Source organism: Manis pentadactyla, chromosome 9 (assembly GCF_030020395.1).
Source record: "Manis pentadactyla isolate mManPen7 chromosome 9, mManPen7.hap1, whole genome shotgun sequence".
Lineage (NCBI taxonomy): Eukaryota > Metazoa > Chordata > Mammalia > Pholidota > Manidae > Manis > Manis pentadactyla.
In genome coordinates this window covers 96064634-96087395 of record NC_080027.1, presented here as the reverse complement: position 1 = coordinate 96087395, position 22762 = coordinate 96064634, and the positions used below count along the sequence as shown (strand labels likewise).

At 49.3% G+C, this 22762-nt stretch overlaps 1 protein-coding gene across 1 annotated transcript; it reads left to right on the top strand.

The window, feature by feature from the left end:
• The first annotated feature begins 4837 nt into the window (after positions 1-4837).
• LOC130685044 (poly [ADP-ribose] polymerase 1-like) lies at positions 4838-22748 on the top strand. The gene is made up of 13 exons (XM_057508223.1): positions 4838-5209; positions 7277-7519; positions 7804-7872; positions 8109-8241; positions 10168-10363; positions 12953-13081; positions 15786-15869; positions 17956-18084; positions 19483-19581; positions 20034-20186; positions 21145-21272; positions 22008-22058; positions 22649-22748. The coding sequence occupies exons 1-13, from the start codon at positions 5086-5088 to the stop codon at positions 22746-22748; spliced, it is 1638 nt and encodes a 545-aa protein (XP_057364206.1). The 5' UTR covers positions 4838-5085.
• Positions 22749-22762: the final 14 nt, after the last annotated feature.

Sequence of the window (22762 nt, the reverse complement as noted above, 5' to 3'; positions counted from 1 at the left end):
CAGTGGAATGAGCATTTAAACTTCTCCATTTGTAACCAACATAATTATAGAGGCACCACTCATCTGACCACTAAGAGGAGCTTAGCTGGGAGACGTGATGCTCTCTCAGAGTGTTGCTAGTAGTTTCCCAGGAAGGAAGGTCAGAAGACAAATGGGCAAAGGAGGTGGTGGCACAGAGGATGCAAGAAGGATGGTTGTGGGACATCATCCTGATGACACCTCCACCCTGCCCCTGGTCTTATTCATCAACTGCCAGTGCAGGCAAGGCAAACTCCGAATTTTGTTATTCTCCATAAATCCGGACTTAGAGCAGAAGCAACAAATGTTTACAGGCTCCTGCTAATTAGAATTAACATTGGGCAGACTTTCGGGTCTTTGCCCATCAAACCTGCAATTTGGCCACACCAGAAAATCTCCCTTCCCTTTGCAGAATCACAGAAAGTAGAGCGGGATGAACTCTGGAGACCATCTGGTTAAGTGAGGAAACTGCTAAGACCATAGTAAGGCTTGTTCATCCATGCAGAACGTGTTCCCCGAGCACCTTCTGTGTGCGGCACAGGGTGCTAGTTGCCAAGTATATGGTGGTTACAAAATAGCCTGCAGGCAGATCAAGAGCAAAACCTCTTTTCTCTTTGACTTTTTCATACTCATGAGTAGGTAGGTGAGCCCTGTCAGGGCTCTAAGGCTTTTCATAAAAATGATTTAATGTGATTCTCAGGGTAGTGTAAGATAAATTCTAGCCAGAATAAGCAGGCAAAGAGAGGCAACAAAGGGCCAGGTAATTTATTTAAATACCCCTGGGTGAGGTTCTGTGGCCTTCTTGTCACAGGCCAGAGAAGTCACACCCGGTTAGGGAGGTGGGGGCTTATAAGGGGTTAGGCGGGGGAGGAGTGGGCAAGCTATCCTCGGGGGTGTGGAGAGGTATGATTGGCTAAAGGTGACATAATAGACAACTAGAAACTTTTTTTCCTTCCAAGAGGGAGGAGGCTGACATCCGGGTCTTAGTTGGCACATCAGGATGGAATTCAGGGAGATCTGTCCCCTTTCCACATACGGCACGGACTTTGGGGTCTGGTCTGTTCTCCCCCGATGGCATCTCTCTGTTCTGTTTGCATGTCCTTGTTTTTCCTTTCTCCAGCCTAACAGGTAGGAAAACCGCTTTTGTCTATTGTGAGAGGAGAGGCTGGAGAGGAAAAGAAGGAGAAGAAGGTTTGAAGAGAGTTATGGAATCTTTGAGACAGGGTTTCAGCAAACTTTGCCTTCACAGGAGCCAGATAGATCTGCGCAGGTGAGGGAGTGGCCAGCAGAATGCAGTGGGTGCCTGGCAGGGGTTGGGGGGATGGGGGATGGAGTCTAGTCCCTGCAAAGGGCAGCTGTTGCTCGACTCTAAACTACTCTTGCTGTTGTGAGAAAATGGGCCCAGTACTGTCAGGTCTTCCAGTTTTTCAGAAAAACAGATTTTTATGGGAGCTTTCATGATGTGAGTACACTGAGAAAATTGAATGAAGCATGTAGCCTTATCAGCCACCCCTTTCAGCCCTGTTAATTTCAAAATGAAAAGACTGCTTGGGTGCATCACAGAAAAACATGTTACCCCTCCTTTTCTTTTTTTTTAATCCCATTCTGCTTTATTCTACAGTGTTACATTCTTTAAGCAAGGTCCCCAAGTTAATTATCCACAGCAATGTAACTGAGCATTTGAGTTCAGTAGTAGAACTCCACTGGTAACATCCCTTCCAGGGGGTGCATTTGGAAAGCCCTTCAACAACTGAAGAGATAGGGACACAAATGCCAAGGAGGGCCCACCTGGCTGAGGCTCATGTTCACGTGAGGAGCATTGTCCTCTCCTGCTCTTTTCTCCTCAGGCTCCCACATTGCTTCTCTGGCATTGAGAAGATAACCAAGTGTTGGGGGAGTGTTGTGTGTTTTCCTCAGACATCCGTTGCAACAAAAAATTGAAGGGCAGAGACACAGTAGTGAAGCAGAGTAAAGTTTTATTTAAAGTTACTTAAAGAGAGAAAACCACAGGCCACCTCGTCAAGGAGAGGATCCCTGAAAGGTTGGAGAGAGAAAGTTTAAAGTTAAAAGGTTCGCACTTTGAAAGTGCAGGCGACCTCAGAGAGAGGAGCACCCTAGAAGGTTGGGGGTTCCCCCTTTTAAGGATTCTTCAGGAATGTGACTAACGCCTGGGGGTGTAGACCTGTTAAGTGGTCTTTGAATACTTACAATTAACTTAACACAAGGGACTTCCTGCTCTGATTTCTTCCTGGGATGCCTGGTGTTCTTGGTCTGGGAGCATATCAAACAAGACTGCCTGCCCAGCCCCCAAGGTGGGCTGAGTTATTGTCTGTTTGCTAAAGAGCAAGTTAAGAATCAGTACTGTCTTAACTTCCTGGGTATTAAAATACAATCTTTAATATGGAATCCTTCCTGCCTTTTACTATCTTGTTTACGGGTAGGCCTGCATGCTAAATTAGTTGCCTAGGTGACAAACTACTTGATTAGGGCTGGAAGGAGAAAAAAAAAAGCATATAGGTAAATATATAAAATAAGCTGGGCCTGCATGATTAACACAATAAAGACATGCTCTATGCTGAGGTACACTCCTTTATCTGGGGAATATTCAAATATTCCAGGCCAATTTGCTCCTGGCTTTTTGAGCTTTAACTGATTAACTCTGGGGGTATTTTTAGTGGGCTTTTTCCTGGCCTTATTCTCTTTCCATCCCGCTCATATCTATTTCCATGCCTAACAGGGCCCTACTTGCCTAGGGTTCCCAGCATTCCACATATCAGCCAAATGCCTTGTTTAGGCAGCACCCTCCTTTTCTGACTCCCAGCTGATTTGGGTCACCACCTCCAGGGAACCCTCCCAGCAGTCCCAGTTCTTTCATTGTTCTTAGCACACCTCTGTGTTAGAACTTTGCCTTCCTTTATCACTCAGTCAGAGCTGAGCTGCCTTCTCAAGGGAAGGAACTGTTTTTATAACCTCAGGGTGCTAGTAGGTGCTTAGCATTTGTTAGAAATAATCTGTTAACTCTTTTATTCTGTGGGCATTCATAGAACGTGGGGGTGGCAGGGAGCGGCTCTTTCTTGATTGGATGAAAGCATAGGAGCAGAGGAACCTTCCCTGAGCACATGGCCCATTGTGCATTTCCTGGGGCTCAGATGAGCCCTCTGTTGAATACTGACTGTTGATGGGCTTACCTGTGTCCATATTCCCTTCTTCCAGGACGGGAGGAAATGACCCTGATTTTCTTTTGGGAAATGATCTCCCTCCCAGTGGGTGCTGTCTTGGGGGACTTGCTGTCATAGGATAGGCATATGGCCCCAGGGAGGCTGTTGACTAGAGGGGAACCAGTCAAGAATGAGGCTCCAGCGGCATACACTGGCCACATTGTCAACTGGGTTTTTTTTCTTTTTTTAAGGAAAATATATTTTCCATAAAGCAGCTATCATATCAGCTTTATTATATATATAGAAGCACTAGAAATAACATACTGGTAATAGTGAGACAGGGACCATGGGCTTAGAGCAGGGTGAGGGCCTCTGGAAAAAACAAAGCAAGATAATTCATTGTGGGATTTGCTCTGGCCTGCTGGGGGGCCCAGCTTGCTGTTTTTCTTTCTCTAGCCCTAGTCAAGTGATTTGCCACCTGGGCAGTTTAACAAGCAAGCCTGAAACAAACAGGAAGGATTCCATCTTGAAAATAAGATTGCATTTTTAAAACCCAATTTGTTAAAAAGTAACTTTCTTAACATACTCTTTAACAAAACAGACAATAACTCAGCCTACCTTAGGAGCAAAGCAGGCAGTCTTGAGTGATATGCTCCCAGACCAGGAAGCTACTATCCTAGGAGGAAATCAGAGCAGTAAAATTCTTGTAAATAACCAAGAACACTAATAAGAAACTTAAGTCTCTTCAAAGATAAACATTTTGGGACCACTTAGCAGGTGTACATCCCTAGCCCTTTGTCTCTCAACCACCTATACATCCCCTAGACAACGCACCCCTCTGGGGCTCTCTTGTCCCCTCTTGGCCTTAGTCGGGAGCTCTGTCCTCTCACTTTATCTCTAAATAAAAGCCTCTGCCTTGCTCTCCTACCTTGAATATTTTGCTAAATTCATTCTTAGACTCCGGGAACAAGACCTAAGGATGCTTAGGTCTCTTGAATATGGAGACATGGCAACAAATGAAGTTGCTGATCAATGTCAGTGGGAGATACTCCACACCAACAAAGACAGTGAGTTCAATATGTGTTTCTGTGCCTGGAGGAAGACCCACCTCCTCTGCTTAGAGGCACGTGGGATAGTCCAATAGTTAGGGCCCCTGTTTGGTGGTGGAGGATGGGTCTGTCCCTGCATGTGAGCCTGTTGGTAGCCTCCTTCCATTCCCAGGGGAGGGGGCATGTGCATTGTGCATGGTTGGTCATCCCAAGTTCACTGCGCTTGCAACCTGGGTCCAAGTGCACATGCAGTGGGCCAGGTCTGATAGGCCCTCTGACCCTCCTCCCTCCAGCTCTGAGATCCCTCCTGCTTCTCCTGACCTGCAGTTGACAAACAACTAAATGTTTTTGTTCCCTGCGAGGAACTCAGCCAGTTTGCAATAAACTGCCAATGTCCCTTGTTATCCGCTGTCCCAGGGAGTGCCTGAAGGCCTTCTGCCCACAGCATCTCATGTCTGGAGTGTATAATACAAGGAATTGGGGGTTCATGTGGTCTACCCCTCTGCTTCCCACCCCACTGCCAACATCCTGGTCCCTCATCCTCAACTGCAGTCTTCCTAGTCTGCCTGGGGCACCCTGACCACAGCTGGCATAGCTGGCCTGCTGGGGGAGCTGTGTCCTTGGGTGGCTTCTTTCAGCCTGGTCCTTACTGTGCCTGGGGGCAGGAACCGCCTCTGGGGTGGCAGTTGGCTGCCTTGACATCCGCTTTTGCACTAGCCCCTTTCTTCTGTTTTCCCTCAGGAGAAGCTGCTCAGAGAAGGGTGCAGAGGCTGTCCCACAACCTGTTCTGATTTGTCCCTGGACGCGTCTGCCTGGCTTCCTGACTCTGCTCTCCCCTTCCAGATAAGCCGCTGTCCAACATGAGGATCCTGACTCTTGGGAAGCTCTCCCAAACCAAAGACGAAGTGAAGGGCATGATCGAGAGACTTGGGGGAAAGTTGACGGGTACAGTCAACAAGGCCTCCCTGTACATCAGTACTAAAAGTGAGTTTGACCTTGGTTGTAAAATGGAGATCCTGCTGTCTGTGTCTTACGATCGTGCTGAGAATTACGGGAGAGGAGGCGCTTGGTTCAATGTCTGATATACAGGACACCCAAAAGTGTGTCTCTTCTCCATCACAACATCATGTTCAGCTTTACGGAGAGTAGCCAGGTTTGTGCCTCTGTTACTGCTCTGTATCGCAGCATATACTCCCCTGCTCCTGTCCCAGCCGAGACCGCAGGCTCCTTCCTATTCCCTGCTGGCCCGAATCCAGGCACTGAGCTCCTCCCCTTTGGGACACTGGGAGGTCTTGCCAGGATCTGTGAAAATTATAATAGACCATTTGGACAAGCACAGCAGTCTAAGAGATGACCAAGAGGTGGAGCGTGGCTGGGCAGAAGGGTCTTCTACATGTCCAGGCTGAGAGCTGGTTGTTTAATCTGTTGCATAGAAACTAACACAGATCATCAGGCAAAGTGAAGAAACAGCAACATGTTCCAAATGATAAAACCTCAGGAAGAAACCTTGAAGTCGTTTACCTGGTGAAGAGTTCAAAGCAATGGTCATAAGGATGCTTACTGAACTGGGGAGATGCGTGGATGGACACAGAACTTCAGCAGAGAGATGGAAAATACAAGAAAGTACCAAACAGAAGTCACAGCTGAAGATTTAACAATTGTGCTGAAAAATACATGAGAGGGGTTCACGGTAGCCTGGATCCATCAGCTTAAAGACCGGGCAGTGGAACTCACCCAGTTAGAGCAGGACAAAAACGAATGAAAAAATGTCAAGGTAGCTCAGGGGTCTTAGGGGAGCGACAACATCAAACAGACTGGCATTCGCATTATAGGGTCCTAGAAGAAGAGAGAAAGGGGCAGAAAGCATACGAAGAACTAACAACTGAGAACTTCCCTAACCTGGGAAGGAAACATATCCAGGTCCAGGAAGCCCTGAGAGCCCTAAACAAGATGAATCCAAAGAGGCCCACCCCAAGACACATTAAAAATTAAGGACAAGGAGGGAATAGTAAAGGCACAGAAGGAAAAAAACACTTGTTATGTACAGGGGAACCTCCATAAGACTCAGCTCCACACTCCCCAAAGTAATGTACAGATTCAGTTAATCCCTGTCAAAATCTAATGACATTTTCCAGATAGGACAAATAATCCTAAATCTGTATGGAACCACAAAGGGCCCCAAATAACCAAAGCAACCTAGAGGAAGAACAAGGGGGCATTGCACTCACTGATCGCAAGCTATGCTACAGAGTTGCAGTAATCAGAACGGTGTGGTCATGGCATAAGTAGACACGTAGACCAATGGGACAGGATCAGAGTCCAGAAATAAATGTACATTTATGTGGGCAATTAGTCCTCAACAAAGGAGTCCAAAATACACAATTTGGAAAAGGTCTCTTCAGTAAATGGAGGTGGGAAACTGTTTTATGCTGTGCACAAAAACTCAGAGTGGATTAAATAAAACATAACACCTGAAACCTTAAAACTAGATGGAAGCATAGGTGTAAGCTCCTTGACATCAGTCTTGGAGATAATTTTTTGAATCTAACACCAAAACCAAAAGCAACAAAAACAATAAACAAATGGGACAGCATCAAACTAAAAAACTTCTGCATAGCAAAGGAAATCCATCACCAAAATGAAGGGCAGCCTACCAAAGTGGAGGAAATAACTGTAAATTATGTATCTGATTATCCATTTGGAAGATGCAGTGTTAACAAAGGTGAACAGGTTCCTTTGCGGGTTTATGTGGACAACCATTTTAGGTCTCCAAGACCTGAGAAATAGGGTACAGCTTTTCCCGTATGAGTTGGATGTCAGGGTCCCTTTCCTGTGGCTTACCCGTCACCTTGTCCTTAGCTCATCATCCCTTAGGGGAATGTTGCTGAGCAGAGTCAGCTGTGGGAAAGAGCCCTGTGAACACTGGGTTTGGAGGAAATGGGAGCTGTGGTGAGGAGGGTTTGGAAGGACTGAGTAAATATGACACTAGTAGTTGGAGATTTAAGTTTAGTTTTCATCTCACTGCTCACCTTCTTCTTCTGATTTTGACAGAGGAGGTAGAAAAGATGAATAAGAAAATGGAGGAAGTCAGAGAAGCCAACATCCGCATTGTGTCTGAGGACTTCCTCCAGGATGTCTCTGCCTCCATGAAAGGCCTCCAGGAGTTATTCTCAGCCCACATCTTGTCCCCTTGGGGGGCAGAGGTGAAGGCAGAGCCTTCAGAAGTAGCGGCCCCTGGAGGGAAGGTGGGGGCTGCACTCCCCAAGAAGAGCAAGGGCCCCGGCAAGGAGGCAGGTGAGGTGCCGGTCGCCCAGCTGCCGTAGTCATGGCCCTGCTCCTGGCCAGCTACACGCATCTGCCTGTGCGGGGCCTCACCCCCTGTGCCCCGGAGTGGCCTGTGGAACACTTCCCTGCCAGCTTCCTCTGCTCCATTTTCCGTGGACACAGGGTGGAGGTGCTTTGGGGTGGGAAGGGCAGGGGCAGCACACGGGCCACGTGGGCAGTCAGAGGGGAGGCCGTGCACTTGTCGGCCCTCCACCATCCCACTCTAATGTGCACATTTCTCTCTCCCCTCCAAGGTGTCAACAAATCTGAAAAGAGAATGAAATTAACTCTGAAAGGAGGAGCAGCTGTCGATCCTGATTCTGGTAAGCAGACAGGAACATGAGCACAGTGACTCCACGTGCCCCAGATGATTAGGAAAAAGTGTGGGAGCAGGGCCACACCTTGGCCCACCTGCCTGCTCTCCGACTTCCCCAGTCCTGAGAACTCGTGTGTCCTGTGGGGACCCTCCAGCGGGTGGTGGCGGCAGATGGGAGCAGTGAACTGCACATCTGCCCCAGCCCACGGGAGCAGGGACTGTAGGGGATTCGCCCTCCAACAGGCCTGGAGCACTCCGCACACGTCCTGGAGAAAGGCGGGAAGGTGTTCAGCGCCACCCTTGGCCTGGTGGACATCGTTAAAGGAACCAACTCCTATTACAAGCTGCAGCTCCTGGAGGGTGACAAAGAAGGCAGGTGTGTCCTGGGGAGGGGGGAGCACATGCCGGCCTGTGAGGGCTGTACTGTCAGCCTCGTGAAACCAGTTTTCCCGGCGCCTGGGGAGTTCGAGCTCCTCACAGAGCACAGGTGTACCCTCGGCCTGTGACAAGAGGGCAGACAGACAGCTTCGCTCTCCTGTACCCAGTCCTGCCATCCCCATGGGATGCAGGCATCCCAGCACCCCTCTCCTGTAGCCTCCTGAAGACTAGTCTAGATTTTCCAATACCTCTACACATACTTTAAAACTTCTGAAGCAAATGAAAGTTTGGCAAGAAGTGAACTCGCTCTAATGTTGCTTTAGGCTCCCTAGTTAATAAACAGGCTTGGGTTTGCCTTTTGTTTTTCTTTTTTACATGGTGGAGAAAGGCAAGGGCCAATTCTGGATGCTGAGGGCCTGGGCTGGCTTTTCCCATCCACACCTTTCCAGGCAGGGTGGTCCTCTTCCCTGTGGTGGTCCCTCGATACGTCCAGTCGGAAGGGGAGCCTGTGGGTGCACAGGCTGTGGAAGGAACTATGAAAGTCTCATGGTGAAAAGGCATTTTCAAATAATTACTTTGATATATTAACCTGGACCTTTTCCTTTAGCAAATGAAAACAGTTCTCCCATTGGAGGTCCAGGATATCCAAAAAGCTTTCCTAGTGGGAAGGCACGCCCCTGCGACAGTGCCCACGAGAACTGTTACCTGGGAAGCCTCGGCCGGAGGCTTGGGGTCCTCCCATCGCTCGGCTTTTCACCAAACTGTTTGTTTAGAAAGGAAATACCAGAAGTGATCCTAACAGAATACTAAGTGTTTAGTTGGCTACTTGAAATTTATGAAGAAATAATGCCGACGTCATTAGGTTATTGCCTACTCTTCTTGTCTGAGATTTCAAAGTCAGAAAAACAGCTTCTTGTAAAACATACCTTCCAAAAGCTTGCTGTGAATTGTAGTGCAAGAGGAATGGGGTTTTTGTAGAAACAGGCAGAGTGCCTTTGTCTGTGAAATGACAAGAATAAAATTGCCCACCATCAGGAAAAAATTCTTGTGATAACTGTAGTTGAGTGTGTTTTCCTGGTGGCCCATGTCTACTGGTTTTTAGAATGAAATGGTAGTGTGGGCTGGAGGGCCAGAAGTATTTGCAGGGCAGGTCAACATAATATCTCTAGAGAAAAACCACAGCAGAGTGAATTTATATGCTTTTAAGCATCAACCCTGAAAATTGGCAGGAAGCCCCAGGTTTTCTTTGAATTCTTTGGTTTTGCCTTAAAAATACATACAAATCTTGCATTTGTGATTTGATACATTGATTTGTTGTGATGTAAAATTTAACTTACTCAGTAGATCCCCTGAGAAAAACTAACTCATCCAAAGCTAAGCAGCACAGCCAGCTCCCAGGATGTGTGTCTGCCCTAGACAGAGATGGAAGCTAAGTGACAGCTGGGCCTGCAGCCTGACCCTGCATGCCACTGTCCACCCCCTGCAATTAATTGCTTCTCGGCCTCTGACCTGAGCCAAAAGTTCTTCATCACCGTTAGGGTGTGTAGTCAGTAGTTGTCTCCTTGAACACATGGCTGCACAGTGCTCTTTGCTCTATATCTTGGGGGGGCAGAATTGGGTGTTTTTATGTAAAGGTCTACAGGCTCCAGGATTGGCTCCTCAGGATTGGCTCCCAGGTCCAGGCCTAACCTGTTGTTTGGCACTCTTTAGTCCCATTTGCCAGTGTGACTTGATAGGGCATGCTTTACTTACTAGAACCCTCAGTTTAATAAAAGTAAAAGAAAATTCCTTTATTATAATATCAGTTCCTTTTGTTCCTATGTCAATTGCGATCATTTCAGGGTGTTCGGAGAGTCAGGAAGTAAAATGTGTCCTGAAATGTGCATCTGTATCTGATGTTCTTCCCTAATTTTTCCTCTCCTAGGTACTGGATATTCAGGTCCTGGGGCCACATGGGCACAGTGATTGGTAGTAACAAACTGGAGCAGATGCCATCCAAGGAGGTTGCCATCGAACACTTCATGGAATTGTATGAAGAGAAAACTGAGAACTCCTGGCACTGCAGAAACTTCACCAAGCACCCCAGAAACTTCTACCTTCTGGAAATTGACTATGGCCAGGTGACCAATAATGCTTTTAGTCCTTCTGGTCCTAGTAAAAGGAAAGGACACTGTGTTCTTGAAAAAGCATGCCATGGATCAGGTGGCAGCACTGGTGAATGCTACCAAATCTTTAAAGAATTAATACCTGCCAGACCTTCATAAACTCTTCCCCCAAATAGAGGAGGGAACACTTCCCAACTGATACCAAAGACAGACAGACATCACAAGAAAACTACAGACCAATATCCCTATGAATATAGAAGCAAAGTCCTCAACAAAATACTAAACAGTCTAGCAGCGTATAGGGATTCACACACCATGATCTGGAGTGATTTATCTCAGGAATGCAAGTTGGTTCAGCATACAAAAACCAATCCATGTAATACAACATACAGACAAAAATACATGACCATCTTAATAGATACAGAAAAAGCATTTAATAAAATCCAATACCCCTTCATGAATAAAATTCTCACCATGAAGTGTGAGGTGGAGCCTTAGATGAGAACAGTACAGGCATTTTAAAGACCATCAAGGAGGCACAGTCTTTGAAGTTACTCCCTAAACGCCACAAGGAGTAATTCAGAGATTCCAGGGAAGGCCCCTTCACTAAATCCATATTTCATCATAGATCGCATCACCTGGTTTATCTGCAGCATGGAATTATTATTTCACATTCCCTGCTAGTTTTTAGTCCCAGATTATTTCTTAGTTAATCTGCTATACCTGCATTTGCAGCCTGACAGCTCCCTGTGTATCTCACCAGGCAGTGCTGTCATTGTCTCTCACCTGATGTATTTTAGACAAAAATGCTCCCTTTGTTTTTATGGTAAAATCAGTTACCTTCGGGGAGAAAGGCACATTTATTTTGCAGCAGGATTGAGATTTATAGATGAGTATAGATTGTAATTCCAGATCTTTAAGGCTTAACATGTTTTTTGGGGAATGCTCTAGTTTATAGAGTGTCCTAAATTCTCAGCATTAAAAATAGGATTTAACTCTCTTACAGTGTTGAGGTTGAGACCTAGAACTTTAGGGGTGGACAGACTCGGTCTGACTCAGCAGTGCCCCTTACAGAACTTACCTGATTTCAAAAATACACATTTGATTTTAGGAGATTTTGAGAGAGACAAAGGCACAAAAAACAAAACCCAGAAGTAACTTCAGTTGAAATCACAGCATCTGTCATTAGCACCCTTCCTCACTTTACAGGTGCTCTTCCCACCATGAAAGTGGGGTTTTTCTGTACATACAGTGTTGTGACCACCTTCTTTTTGCTTTGATTCCCTGGAATGTCTCCTCATGTCTTCTAGAGCAGTGCTGTCCAGTGGGGGTAGGTGACCCCTGGGCAGTTTTAAATATTTCAGTAGCTACATTTTAGAAAAGGCAGCAGTGAAATTAATACTAGTCATTCATTTAGCCCTGTATATCCAAAATAACATTTCAACATGTGATTATTGAGAGACAAAATTATTGAGACAATACATACTCTTTTTTTCTTTTTTAAACTAAATCTTTGAAGTCTGGTATATTTCTAGCCCTTACAGCACACCTCAATTCAGACTGAATTTCAGAAACAGTGGCTAGTGAATTAAACTGTACTGATCTGGAGCATCATTTCTTAAGGATGCATAGAATTCCATAATTCTGGAGTTACGGGTGGCTGTAATTTATAATTTACCAAACATCACTTCCCATTAGGCATTTAGGTTATTTCCAGGTGTTTGCTGTAGTGATGCTGATATACATAAAAATATCTATACCTCTGTTAGTGCCATTAAGAGATGGTGGTATTGGGTCACAGACCATACGCATTTTAAAAAGACTGTTACCTCTTAATAGTTTGCCTTCCATAGAAGCTCTAACCGGAGGATAAGAATGGATTAAAGACTCCATGTGACACATAGAGCAGATCTGCTGTGATGTTGGCAGCTGCAGCCAAGGGCACCAACATTGGGCACATCCCTCTAATGTGGCTTGGTTAGGCCAACCCAATTCTGGGATCAAACCCAGTGCCAGTTATCTTCATTCAAGGCACATACCAAACACTGTTACTCACTAGGGACACTGATGGACAGAACACAGTCCCTGCCCTTGTGGGGTCAAAAGTGAGGAGAATTAGAATGCTTAAAGTACAGCATGGTTTTCACTTAGCCCGGCTTCTCCAGGGAGCAGGGCCTGAGGGGTGGCAGAGTGAGACGGAGGACAGAGGGTAGAACACATTAACCCTGTCAAGCTGCCTGGCAGGAAATGGCTGGTTGCCTAGTAGGCAGTGTGGACCCAGTCTTACAGTCGCCCCTAGGTGAGGTGATGCAGGAAAAAGGGGAATATGTCCAGTGTCCCCTTGGGCCAAGGTTCGCCCTCACAGCTGCCACCACTTCTGGTTTGGGCATGAGAGGCCAGCAGTAGCCGAGAGGACTGGGTGCCAGGAAGTGCCTGACCCCTGTGCAGACTCAGGCACCTCCAAGCACCTACCGCCCAAACCCTCTTGATGAACATGCAGCCTTTTTTGCTAGTGGCACCCTGTCCTCTCTTACCTGCAGCCCAAACACCACTGCCACTTTGCTTGGGTTGTTTGACTGGGTCTCTGATTTTCTCCTCCCAAAGGATGAGGAGGCGGTGAAGAAGCTGACAGTGACCCCTGGCGCCAAGTCTGAGCTCCCCGGGCCGGTGCAGGACCTCATTAAGATGATCTTTGATGTGGAAAGTATGAAGAAAGCCATGGTGGAATATGAGGTTACTGCACTTCCATTTTATTGAGAGCATTTGCTGGGGTTGATGATCTGGGTGCTGAGCTGCTGATAGCACAGGGACTGTTCTCAGTGGATGTCAGTCTGTCCCTCAGCCAGAGAAGACTGCAGGGGGACCTGGGGCCTGCGACCCGTCTGGCCTGCTGGGAGATGGGCAGTGTGTGGTAGAGGCCTGGCTCCTCGGTCCCCAGACTCCCTTGCACTCCTGCCCTTCTTGTGGCCATGGTGGGGTATTGCAGGCATGGTTCTTTTGTGGCCTAACCAACGGGTCAGCCAGTATTGTTGTGGGAAGTCCAGGACGGTCCAGTAATAATAAAACAATCAGCACTGACAGATGTGCAAAGAACTGATGCTTGCTTCGTGGATTAAATTCATACTGACTTGTTAAGAGCAGGTGGGGAGGCAGGTATGGACTCGTCCCGCCTCTCTGCTCAGGGCAGAACGACAGGGACTGCAGCCAGCCCAGGGGTCCCTGTGGTCTCCGTCCTATCTTACATTCTCCAGGGCGATGGGTGCAGAAGGGCCCCTAGTTCTTGTCCCTGGCATCAGCTCCTGAGTGCTCACCCCGGGACCTTTGAAACAGAGATGGTCTGGGCACTGCTGGTATGAGGCTGGCAGATAGCACCCTCCACTCTTCCCAGCCACAGATCCTGGAAGCTTCGGGGCTGCTCTGGAAAATGAGCAGGGATCCATGGGGAGGGTGAGCACCGGGGGTCAGCCTTAGCCAGCCACTCCTCCCCAGATCCTAGAGGCTGCCTGCCAGCCTTGGATAGCGACGGCACAAGCCTGGTGGTAGAAGCCACTGGTAGCCTCTGCCTCCTGACCCTGAGTCCCTTTGCCTGGAGCTGAGCCTGGCAGGACTGCTCACAGCTCAGCTGTTGTCCGAAAACAGTGTTGAGTTACATCCTAGACGCCCCTGATGGGTTTGAAGATGGTCAGGGTGTGCATGATCTTGTTCAGATAAATACATAGCCCGACTTGGGTCTGGGAGGCCTGGCTAGTTAAGCTTGTGGGTGGGCTTCTTCAGAACGCAGACCATGAGGAAAGGGAGAGAAATATAGTGAAGGCGGGGGCTCCATTTGACTAATGATTTAAAACAAAGGTCGTAACTTCTGGCTTCCTATGCTCTGGCTGATTCATAGAATTTGTACTTTCTCAACTGTTAGGTGTCCCAAGTCTCTTCCTGTGAAGTAACATTTTTTATGCTGCTTTCACTCAGGTAACTAATTTGCAGGAAGGAAAGGGCCAGGGTCCTGCTTGTAACCTGGTGGGCCCCCCATGGGCTTGGGCCTAGCACACGATACGGGAACAGGTAGCAGGGAAGCTTTCTGCTCGGCAGGCCTCCTGGCTCTCCCTGAGGAAGGAGCCAGAGTGGGAGGGCGCGGCTGTGTCCTAGTCCAGCTGTTGCCTGGAAACCTCCCCCTGGCTGCGTCTGTGGCTCACAGCTCCCTGACTCCGAGGGCCACCCCTTTCCCCTTCCCGTAGTGGGGCTGGCTTGTGCTGAGCACTCCTCTGGCTCAGGTGTGCCTTTCGAGGGGTGCTGGTACACAGACACCAGAGTCACACAGCTTGGGGCATGTTGCTCCCTTCAGAGTGTCTGGTCACTCAGCCCTTGATAAACATCTTTCAGTTCCTTCTTAAGAACTAATTTATAATCCACACTGAAGGCACTCTGCCCTCTTACTGTACCTGTCCTTGTCTCACAATAGCTTATCTACCTTCTTCCCCACATGGAGCCCCGACATTTAACTTCCCAGAAGCCATGTCCTGTTGGGATAGAGCTGCTGGTACTGAGGGTACAGAGAGGCCAGGGTGCCACGGCTCATGGTCACTACTAAACACTGGCCCCAGGTTGGTGCCTGAGGAGCTGTCAGCACTTCCACAGCCTCTAGTTTAACTTGGTCACCTGGCAGTTCCATTTGTCAGATGCTTGTGTGGCTCCCTCTAGTTTAGGTACTGTGCGTGCTGGAGATGGAGAGATGGGTGAGGTGCTGTCTTGGGCCCAGGAGCTCAGAAGGAAGGGTCCACTGGGAACAGCCCTGGTGATTGTCTCAGAATATAGCACATGGGTCCTGGTGCACAGAGCGGCAGTGCCGGCCAGGCCATTTGCCGGTGGCGGGGGTGGGGGGTGGGGAACTGCCTTTTGAGGCAGGTAGCCCCATTTTACAGATCAGAGGCCAAGGCTGAGTGGATGTATTACTAGCTAAGTGGTGAGTAGTCCTTCTGGCTGCAGATCTCATGCTTTTCCACTGGAGCTCACCACCTTTCTCGAGCAGTAGCTGGAAGAAATGCCTATTGGTGTGTCTGATTGGAAAGGGACAGCATTGCTTTGAATAATAAATACATATGTTCAGGAGTGTGTCCTTTCAGAAATACTTTCCACCACTTTATGGTTCTTACTTTCGGGCTAGAAACTGCCTTGGCTCTGAGACCCCAGGGAAGGCCACCTGGGCTGGCCCTCATCCGTCCTTGGGACTGAAAGGGAATGTGTATATTCTCCCAGAAGCGCTGGGCTATTTCTGACTGAGGACAGCGAGGGCAGAGCCACAGACTCAGTTGAGTTGGGCCACTGGGTCTTCAGCTGTGTTGTGCCGGGCCCCTAGGCCTGCGGTGGTATTTTGTCCAGCTCTGCCAAAATCACAGGGCACAGTGCCTGGCTTTCAAAGGGAAATCTCCTCCTGTTTCCTCAGATTGACCTTCAGAAGATGCCCTTGGGAAAGCTAAGCAAAAGGCAGATCCAGGCTGTGTACTCCATCCTCAGCGAGGTCCAGCAGGTAAGCACGGAGCTGGCCTCTCCCTGTCCAGCTGCCCAGTGGGTTTCTGGGGCCATCTGCCTGTCTGGCCTCTGATCTACAGGGTGGGTGCAGCAGTACCTTTATTCAAGGTTCATGGAATAGACTACCCAGGCACAATTCATGATTCCAATGTTTTTCAAGCCAACAAGTAGGACAAGTGCCTGCCATTTGCAGAAGACGTCACAAAACAGTGAATCAGCAGTGTTTTCAATGATCAAATCATTGAGGATAATAAACTCCCTATGAACTTGATGAGGAATCTGGTTCTCCATCCTCATGAAAATGTTCTAATTTTGTTTTGTGTGTCCTTAAGAGTTAGGCTGAGTTTATTTTGCAGTTACTGGGAAATCACTGACTAGAAAGCTAACTAGTTCCTTACTTTGATAAATGTTCATTCAGTGTCAACTTGCCTATCAAGGATCCCCAGCCCTAGAGCCATCAAGCCTTGCCCTGGAGGTGCTGGTGGGTTCTGCTTATATCTGGGGTGGGGAGCAGGCTTGACTTGGGAAAGAACGCACAGGAAGCTGATGTGCTACTGGGAAAGTGGACTTCTGGCTGGGCCAGAGAATAGGCCCCGGAAGGGATCGGTTAGATCCAGTTACATCTGTTCCCAGTGGTGGCCTCTACCTTGTTGCCCACTGGCTGAGATGGCTCAGCCCCAGCCCCTTGCTGTTCTGGAATCCCCGGGTGGAAGGGCTGACATCCTTATGTTGCACAGAGAAAACTGCAGCTCACATGGAAGTTTTATGACTTGAAGACACCTGGCCCTGTGAGAAGCCAGCCTGAGTCTGGGGACCTGCAGTTACCAGCTCGTTGACCCTCCCATTCTCTGCTCACCTAGGGTGTCTTATCCCTGTGGTGCAGCTTCCTTATGTCTTCGTGCATTTATTGAACACCTTCTGCATATGGAGCACTACTTAGCATTGTGGTCATGCAGGGCGCTTAGCCCGCCTGTGCCTGGCAACACCTGGGCCTCAGGGGCAATAAAATAACTTCTGCCTTAAAGATGAATGTCAGTGGGGGAAGAGGGCCTCACTGAATTTTATGGCAGTGGGTTTTTTCCCTTTCAACATCTTAGTATGAAAATGTTTCAAACACACAAAATGTTGAAAGAATTTTACATCAGTGTCCATGAGCCCATCACAGTGGGAGTTTGTATACCTGCAAGTACACAACTCTGGGTACAAATGACATTGGGTATGGGAAGCCCCTTGTGTGCTGAGCTGCAGTTAGAAGGTGCTGGGCAATGTGACAACCACAGGAAGGTGGTCTTGGAAATTTCCCTGGGTTTCCTGTTTTGGGCACACACCAGGCTACTATGGGGTCTGCCTCCTAGAGAAGCAAGCTCAGCCAAGCACTGGGGCTCACAGCTGCCCCCACAGTGTGTCCCTCTGTCCCCTCCCCTCCAGGCGGTGTCCCAGGACAGCAGTGACTCTCTGATCCTGGATCTGTCAAATCGCTTCTGCACCCTGATTCCCCATGACTTCAGGATGAAGAAGCCCCCACTCCTAAACATTGCAGACAGCATGCAGGTAGCCCACAGGTTCTGGTGGACACTGCTCCCCGCCACTGCCCCTCCACATTACAGTCCCTAGGGCCGGGGCCAGGGCCACCCCTGTGCCCTCATTAAAAAGTGGGCTTTCCACATGGTAGAGACCCCATAGGCAAGATAACAATGGTTTTCCTACCCACGCTTCATGCACTCCACCACCTCGAGCTGGGAAAAGGGGCCTCTCTTCCTAATGGTGTCTTCCTCCCCATCTGCCTTCCCTCCGTGCCTCGCGAGGGGGTGAGTGAGAGGTCCCCACCTGTCACCATGTGTGCAGGAGGAAAACTGCCCTTACCATGTGTGCAGCTTCCACCCTGCCCTACAGAGCAGCCCTCCTCAGCATTCCAAGAAGTCCTTCAGGAGTTCACTGAACAACTGTGATGGGCTAGCAGCGACCAGCTAGGGGTTGCTGCTGCACTGTTTGCTGTTACCTGCATAGGTTTTCTGGGCCAAAACTGGCCGGGTCTTTCTCTCTCGCCTTGGTACCTAGTTCAAGGCTTTCTTTTGTTCCTCCAGGCCAAGGTGGAAATGCTGGTCAATCTGCTGGACATTGAGGTGGCCTACAGTCTGCTCAGGGGTGGGTCTGATAATAGCAGAGAGGACCCCATCGATGTCAACTATGAGAAACTCAAAACTGACATTAAGGTAACAGGGCCTGCCCTCTTTGAAGCTTCCTGACCACTCATCCCAAGAGCAATGGTCCCCAAACTTGAATGTGCATAAGGAGCTCCATGGAGAGCTGCTTAGGCAGATTGCTGGGGCCCAGGAATTAGCCCTTCTAACTTAAATTCCCAGATGTGGCCGCAGGTGATCCTTTGAGAACCTCAGAGCATTTTACCTGTAAATATGCATCTTGTTTGCAAGGCAGGCTTTTAAGCCAGTGTCTTAGTTTGGTGTACAGATGGGATCTTGAGGAGCCTTAAAAAAGTTCTTCTTTTCCTCAATCTAGAAAGGATGTCTGGAGACTCTGTGGTGTGCACCTTAGAGGGTTTATATTGGTGTCCCATTTCAGAAGTGGAAATGCCTGATGGTCTTGATAAAAACACCAAACCTGGTTGTTCATGTTCCTCAGCGTTGAAGTGGTCGGGGTGGTGCAGTCCTTAACCTTCAGAGTGTTTGGAGTCTGGGAGAAATCACCCTGCCCAGGCCAACCAGAGTGGAGTTCCTGCCTCAGCACCTGGCTGGGCCTGAGCCTGAGCCTGGGCCCCTCACTCCTTGGCCCCCGCACCCTCCCCCAGTGATGCAGACCTGAGTCCCCACGGGCCTGGGGAGCCCTATGTGGTGTGTTTACGTCACTAAAAAGAGCCTTTGCTTCTTGCTTAGGACAAAACATAGGTCTGTAGGTCAAAGCAGGGTATGACCCCAACTGTCACTTGTTTTGTTCCTGGGGTACATTGCTGGGGATGCTGTGGGTGCTGTGCCTTAGGGAGGGGTTGTCAACTCTCTGTTGACTTGATCAGGAGGCTCTGAAAAAGGTCAGAATTCCTGGATTATCTGAACTTTGGATAAGAATATGAAAATAGGACAAAACACGGCCTTTGTCATGACACACTCATGCTTATTTGGCCTAGATCATATTAGCTTTGCTAGTTATTGGTGGGCGTGTACTCTGAGCCACTCTGTGCTTGGCCCCAAGAATTGGAAGGAGATGGGACATTCATCCCCATCCTTAAAACCTACAGCTGATTGGATCCTTGCACCTCTGATTGCAAGTCTTGGCTCTAGGGTGTCTCCTAGCCCATGTGTTGTGGTTCCAGTGAGCTGGATTGTTAACCTGGGAGCTGGCTCCTTGCTCAGAGGCACCCTGTTCCCAGTGATCCCCACATTCTAGTTTTCCTAATATCCTAAAGCATGGAACTTTAAGACGGGGAATGACTAGACTCTCTTGCCACTGGAACAGATGCAGAAGCTAGTGCCCCAGAGATGGGGGACCACTAGCCCAGGGGGCCATGGTACTGATGCCGGCTGGGCCTGTGGTCTTCCTCCTGCCTTCGTGTGGCTCTCCGGGGGCCTCCCTTGCTCTAATTCCAGGACACCTTCTAGGTCGTGGACAAAGATTCCAAGGAAGCCGAGACCATCAGGAACTACGTCAAGAATACGCATGCAAGCACGCATAATGCATATGACTTGGAAGTCATCGATGTAAGACACTTCCCCTCCGCCCCCCTCCCGTTGTCCTTACAGCTCTTGCCTGCTCTTTCCTCCAGCCCAGGCCTGTGTAGGAAAGAGCACTTTGCTTTAAATAACCAGAAGAAGTAACTCATTTGTTCACTGAGCAGAAAATTTAGTAGTCTTGTGATTTGGGGGTGGCTTTTTATTCTGTCCAAAGGGCATTTCTTTTCTCAGAACCTACTTTTAGAATCAGAGATCCAAAATAAAGAGCCTCAGGTATTCACGTGTTACAGGCAGTAGTAATTTCTAACAGCAAGTCTCTGGCTCGGCCCTGGACTAGTCTCGCTGCTTCATCTGGCCTGGTTGAAACGCCTTACATACTCAGCAGAGCTGAAGATTTCCAGCTGTCAGAGCAGCTGGTCAGATCTTAGCCATAGTGACAAGTGGCTTCTTTCCCCTCTCCTTCATTCAATCCCCTCAAGATCTTCAAGATAGCACGCGAAGGGGAGAGCCAGTGCTTCAAGCCGTTCAAGCAGCTGCATAACTGGAGGCTGCTATGGCACAGGTCCAGGACCACCAACTTTGCTGGCATCCTGTCCCAGGAACTCCGGATAGCCCTGCCTGAAGCACCCGTGGTATGTGCGCGGCCCGGGGAGCAAGGGGTGAGCAGTGCCTGTGTGGTTGTCTCCATGAAGAGCTTTGTAGGTGCTCAGGTGAGGCATGCATGTACCCCAGTGAGTCAGGGGCCTGTTTGAAGACGGAGGTGCTAGGACAGCTGTGGCTGACAGGTGGCTGTTGCCAGACACCCCTGTGCGGGCCCTCCTCCTCAGCACCCAGATGGTGCCTTGGCCTTCGTGACCCCAGCTCTGCAGATGGGTGGCTGCCCATGTGTTGAGTGGAGTTTCTGGAATAAGAGAAGCAGAGGCCAGACCCTGCTGCCTACACTGTTTGGTATGTGGACATGCAGAAAACAGACCTTGGCCACCAGCCTCACCCTGCTGGGCACCCTCTCTGGCCCCATTACCTTCCTGAGGAAAATGTGGCAATAAATGAGTGAAGCCCCACCTAGGCCCAAGGGGCTCTTAATGTCACCTGGTTATGTGGGTGACCGGCTGGATGGTGCTGAGCAGAGAGATCTGATCACTTGCTGGTGCTGTGCCGTAGCATGGAACCTGGGGGCAGGTGACCTAACTGCTCTGAGCTTCATGTTTCACGTACAAACAACGAAAATAAAATTAACAGCCAGCATTTAATGGGTATTCACATGTGCCAGGCACTAGTCAAAGTGGTATTTATTAACTCACTCAGCTTCTGCAGCAGCACAATCCATGAGGTTCTTTTCCCCAGTTCAGAGGAGGAGAAAGTGGGGTCCAGAGAGATCAAGTGGCTTCTTGTAGCCCCTGGCAGAGCGGAGATGTAGCATGTCAGCTCAGCCCACGTGCTCCTTGCCAGGGTGTCACAGGGACAAACGTGGCACCTCAGTGTGGCATCTGGCCCACAGCTCGCATGTGGTGTCTGGCCCGCAGTGCTGAGCAAACGTGCTGCTGCTCACTTCACAGCAGGTTTTCAACTATCCCTTCTCCAGCCCTCCAGACAAGCTACATGTTTGGGAAAGGGATCTATTTTGCTGACATGGTCTCCAAGAGTGCCAGCTACTGCCACACATCTCAGGGCGACCCAGTAGGCTTAATCCTGTTGGGAGAAGTGGCCCTTGGGAACATGTGAGTAGGGCAGCTTTGGTGCTGGTGGTGCTTGAAGGGGTAGATGGGGCAGGCTGCAGGAAGGGGGCCCCCTCTTGGCTGGAAGGCGACCCTGGAAATTAAAACACTGAAGGGACGCACTGGCTAGGTGGTGGGAGCAGAAACCTGTTGAAGCTCTGTGAACACAGGAGACACAGGAATGCCTCTCAGAACCCCAAGGACAGGAGCAGAGGCAGTGTCAGGCCAGCAGTGCCCATTCCCTGTGGCCTAGGAAGCAGAGAGGTAGACCTGCACAAAGATATCACCTGTGTCCCCCCCTTGCTGAGGTTTAAATTTTGTGTTTGAAATCAGATCAAACTGGAGTCTCCATCCCAGTTCTAGGTTCCCTGCAGAGAAAATCTGGTTGGCCCAGCTCAGAATGGGTGTCCTCCTTGGTCCTGTATACTGACCCCAAAGAGCAGGGTTAGTAATGGGCCAGGGTTCTGGGCCGTGGACTGGACAGAAACCTGCAGAGTGGCTGACCACCACTCAGATCGGACTTTTCCTTGAATGCGGCCCCCTAGCAGTGACCATTGGCACAAACTGTTCAAAGGAGCTACACCTTCAGTTTCTGGAGCCAGACGGGAGGGAAGTGCAGAAGAACTGGCTTCTCTGGGTGTTTATCTCAGGTTCTCACCTGACCTTGTGCTCAGCAGGCTGCTGGTTTGAGAGCCAGTACACTTGGAGGCTCTTCTGAGACTGTCCTCTCTTGAATAGGTATGAACTCACACATCAGCAAGTTGCCCAAAGGCAAGCACAGCGTCAAAGGTAGGTGCTTCAGAGGCTGCTGCAGCAGCTGGGGCCTGGGAATGGCACGGGGAGGAGCCTGCTTTCCCCAGAGGCTGCCTTCCTGTGGCCCGCTGTGAAACAGCAGGAGGGTGCTTTAAAAACCCATTTCCCTCCCTCTGCAGCTAGTATTGCACATGCCATTAGGGGAGTCTGGGTCCAAGCATCGTCACTGGCGCGGTGGCTTTGGGCCTTTGCTGAACTGAGCTGCAGCGCTGAGCACCTCCTGTGACATGGAGCTTGGAGCCCATAGCGCCTGTGAACCTCAGGCCTCCAGCTGCCTGCTGGAATCTGCTCAGTAGGAATAGAATCCCATTGGGGGCTGCTGCTACTCTTACTACATCAATTAAGGCTGATGCCTCAGGGTTTTGATTTAGAACCTGGTTTTCTATCTGGAAGAAGGATAGAGTATGGAATTTGTATATCTTTAAAGTGAACATGTAGACCCAACATCAAATATGTCATCTCCCTGAAACATTTTGACCATCTGTTCGCACAGTTCATGCTCCTGTTCTTGTCGTCCTGCCCTGTGGGCTCTGCGTGATCCTCCTCTTCTGTCACCCCTTCTGCAGGCTCTTTGGGGACCTCCATTTCTGGGTGAGGAAGTGGGAGGTGAATGGCTGGCACTGGCCTCCCAGCCTTGGCTACCTGCTCAGATCGGAAACGCAGTAGAGTACACATTTGTC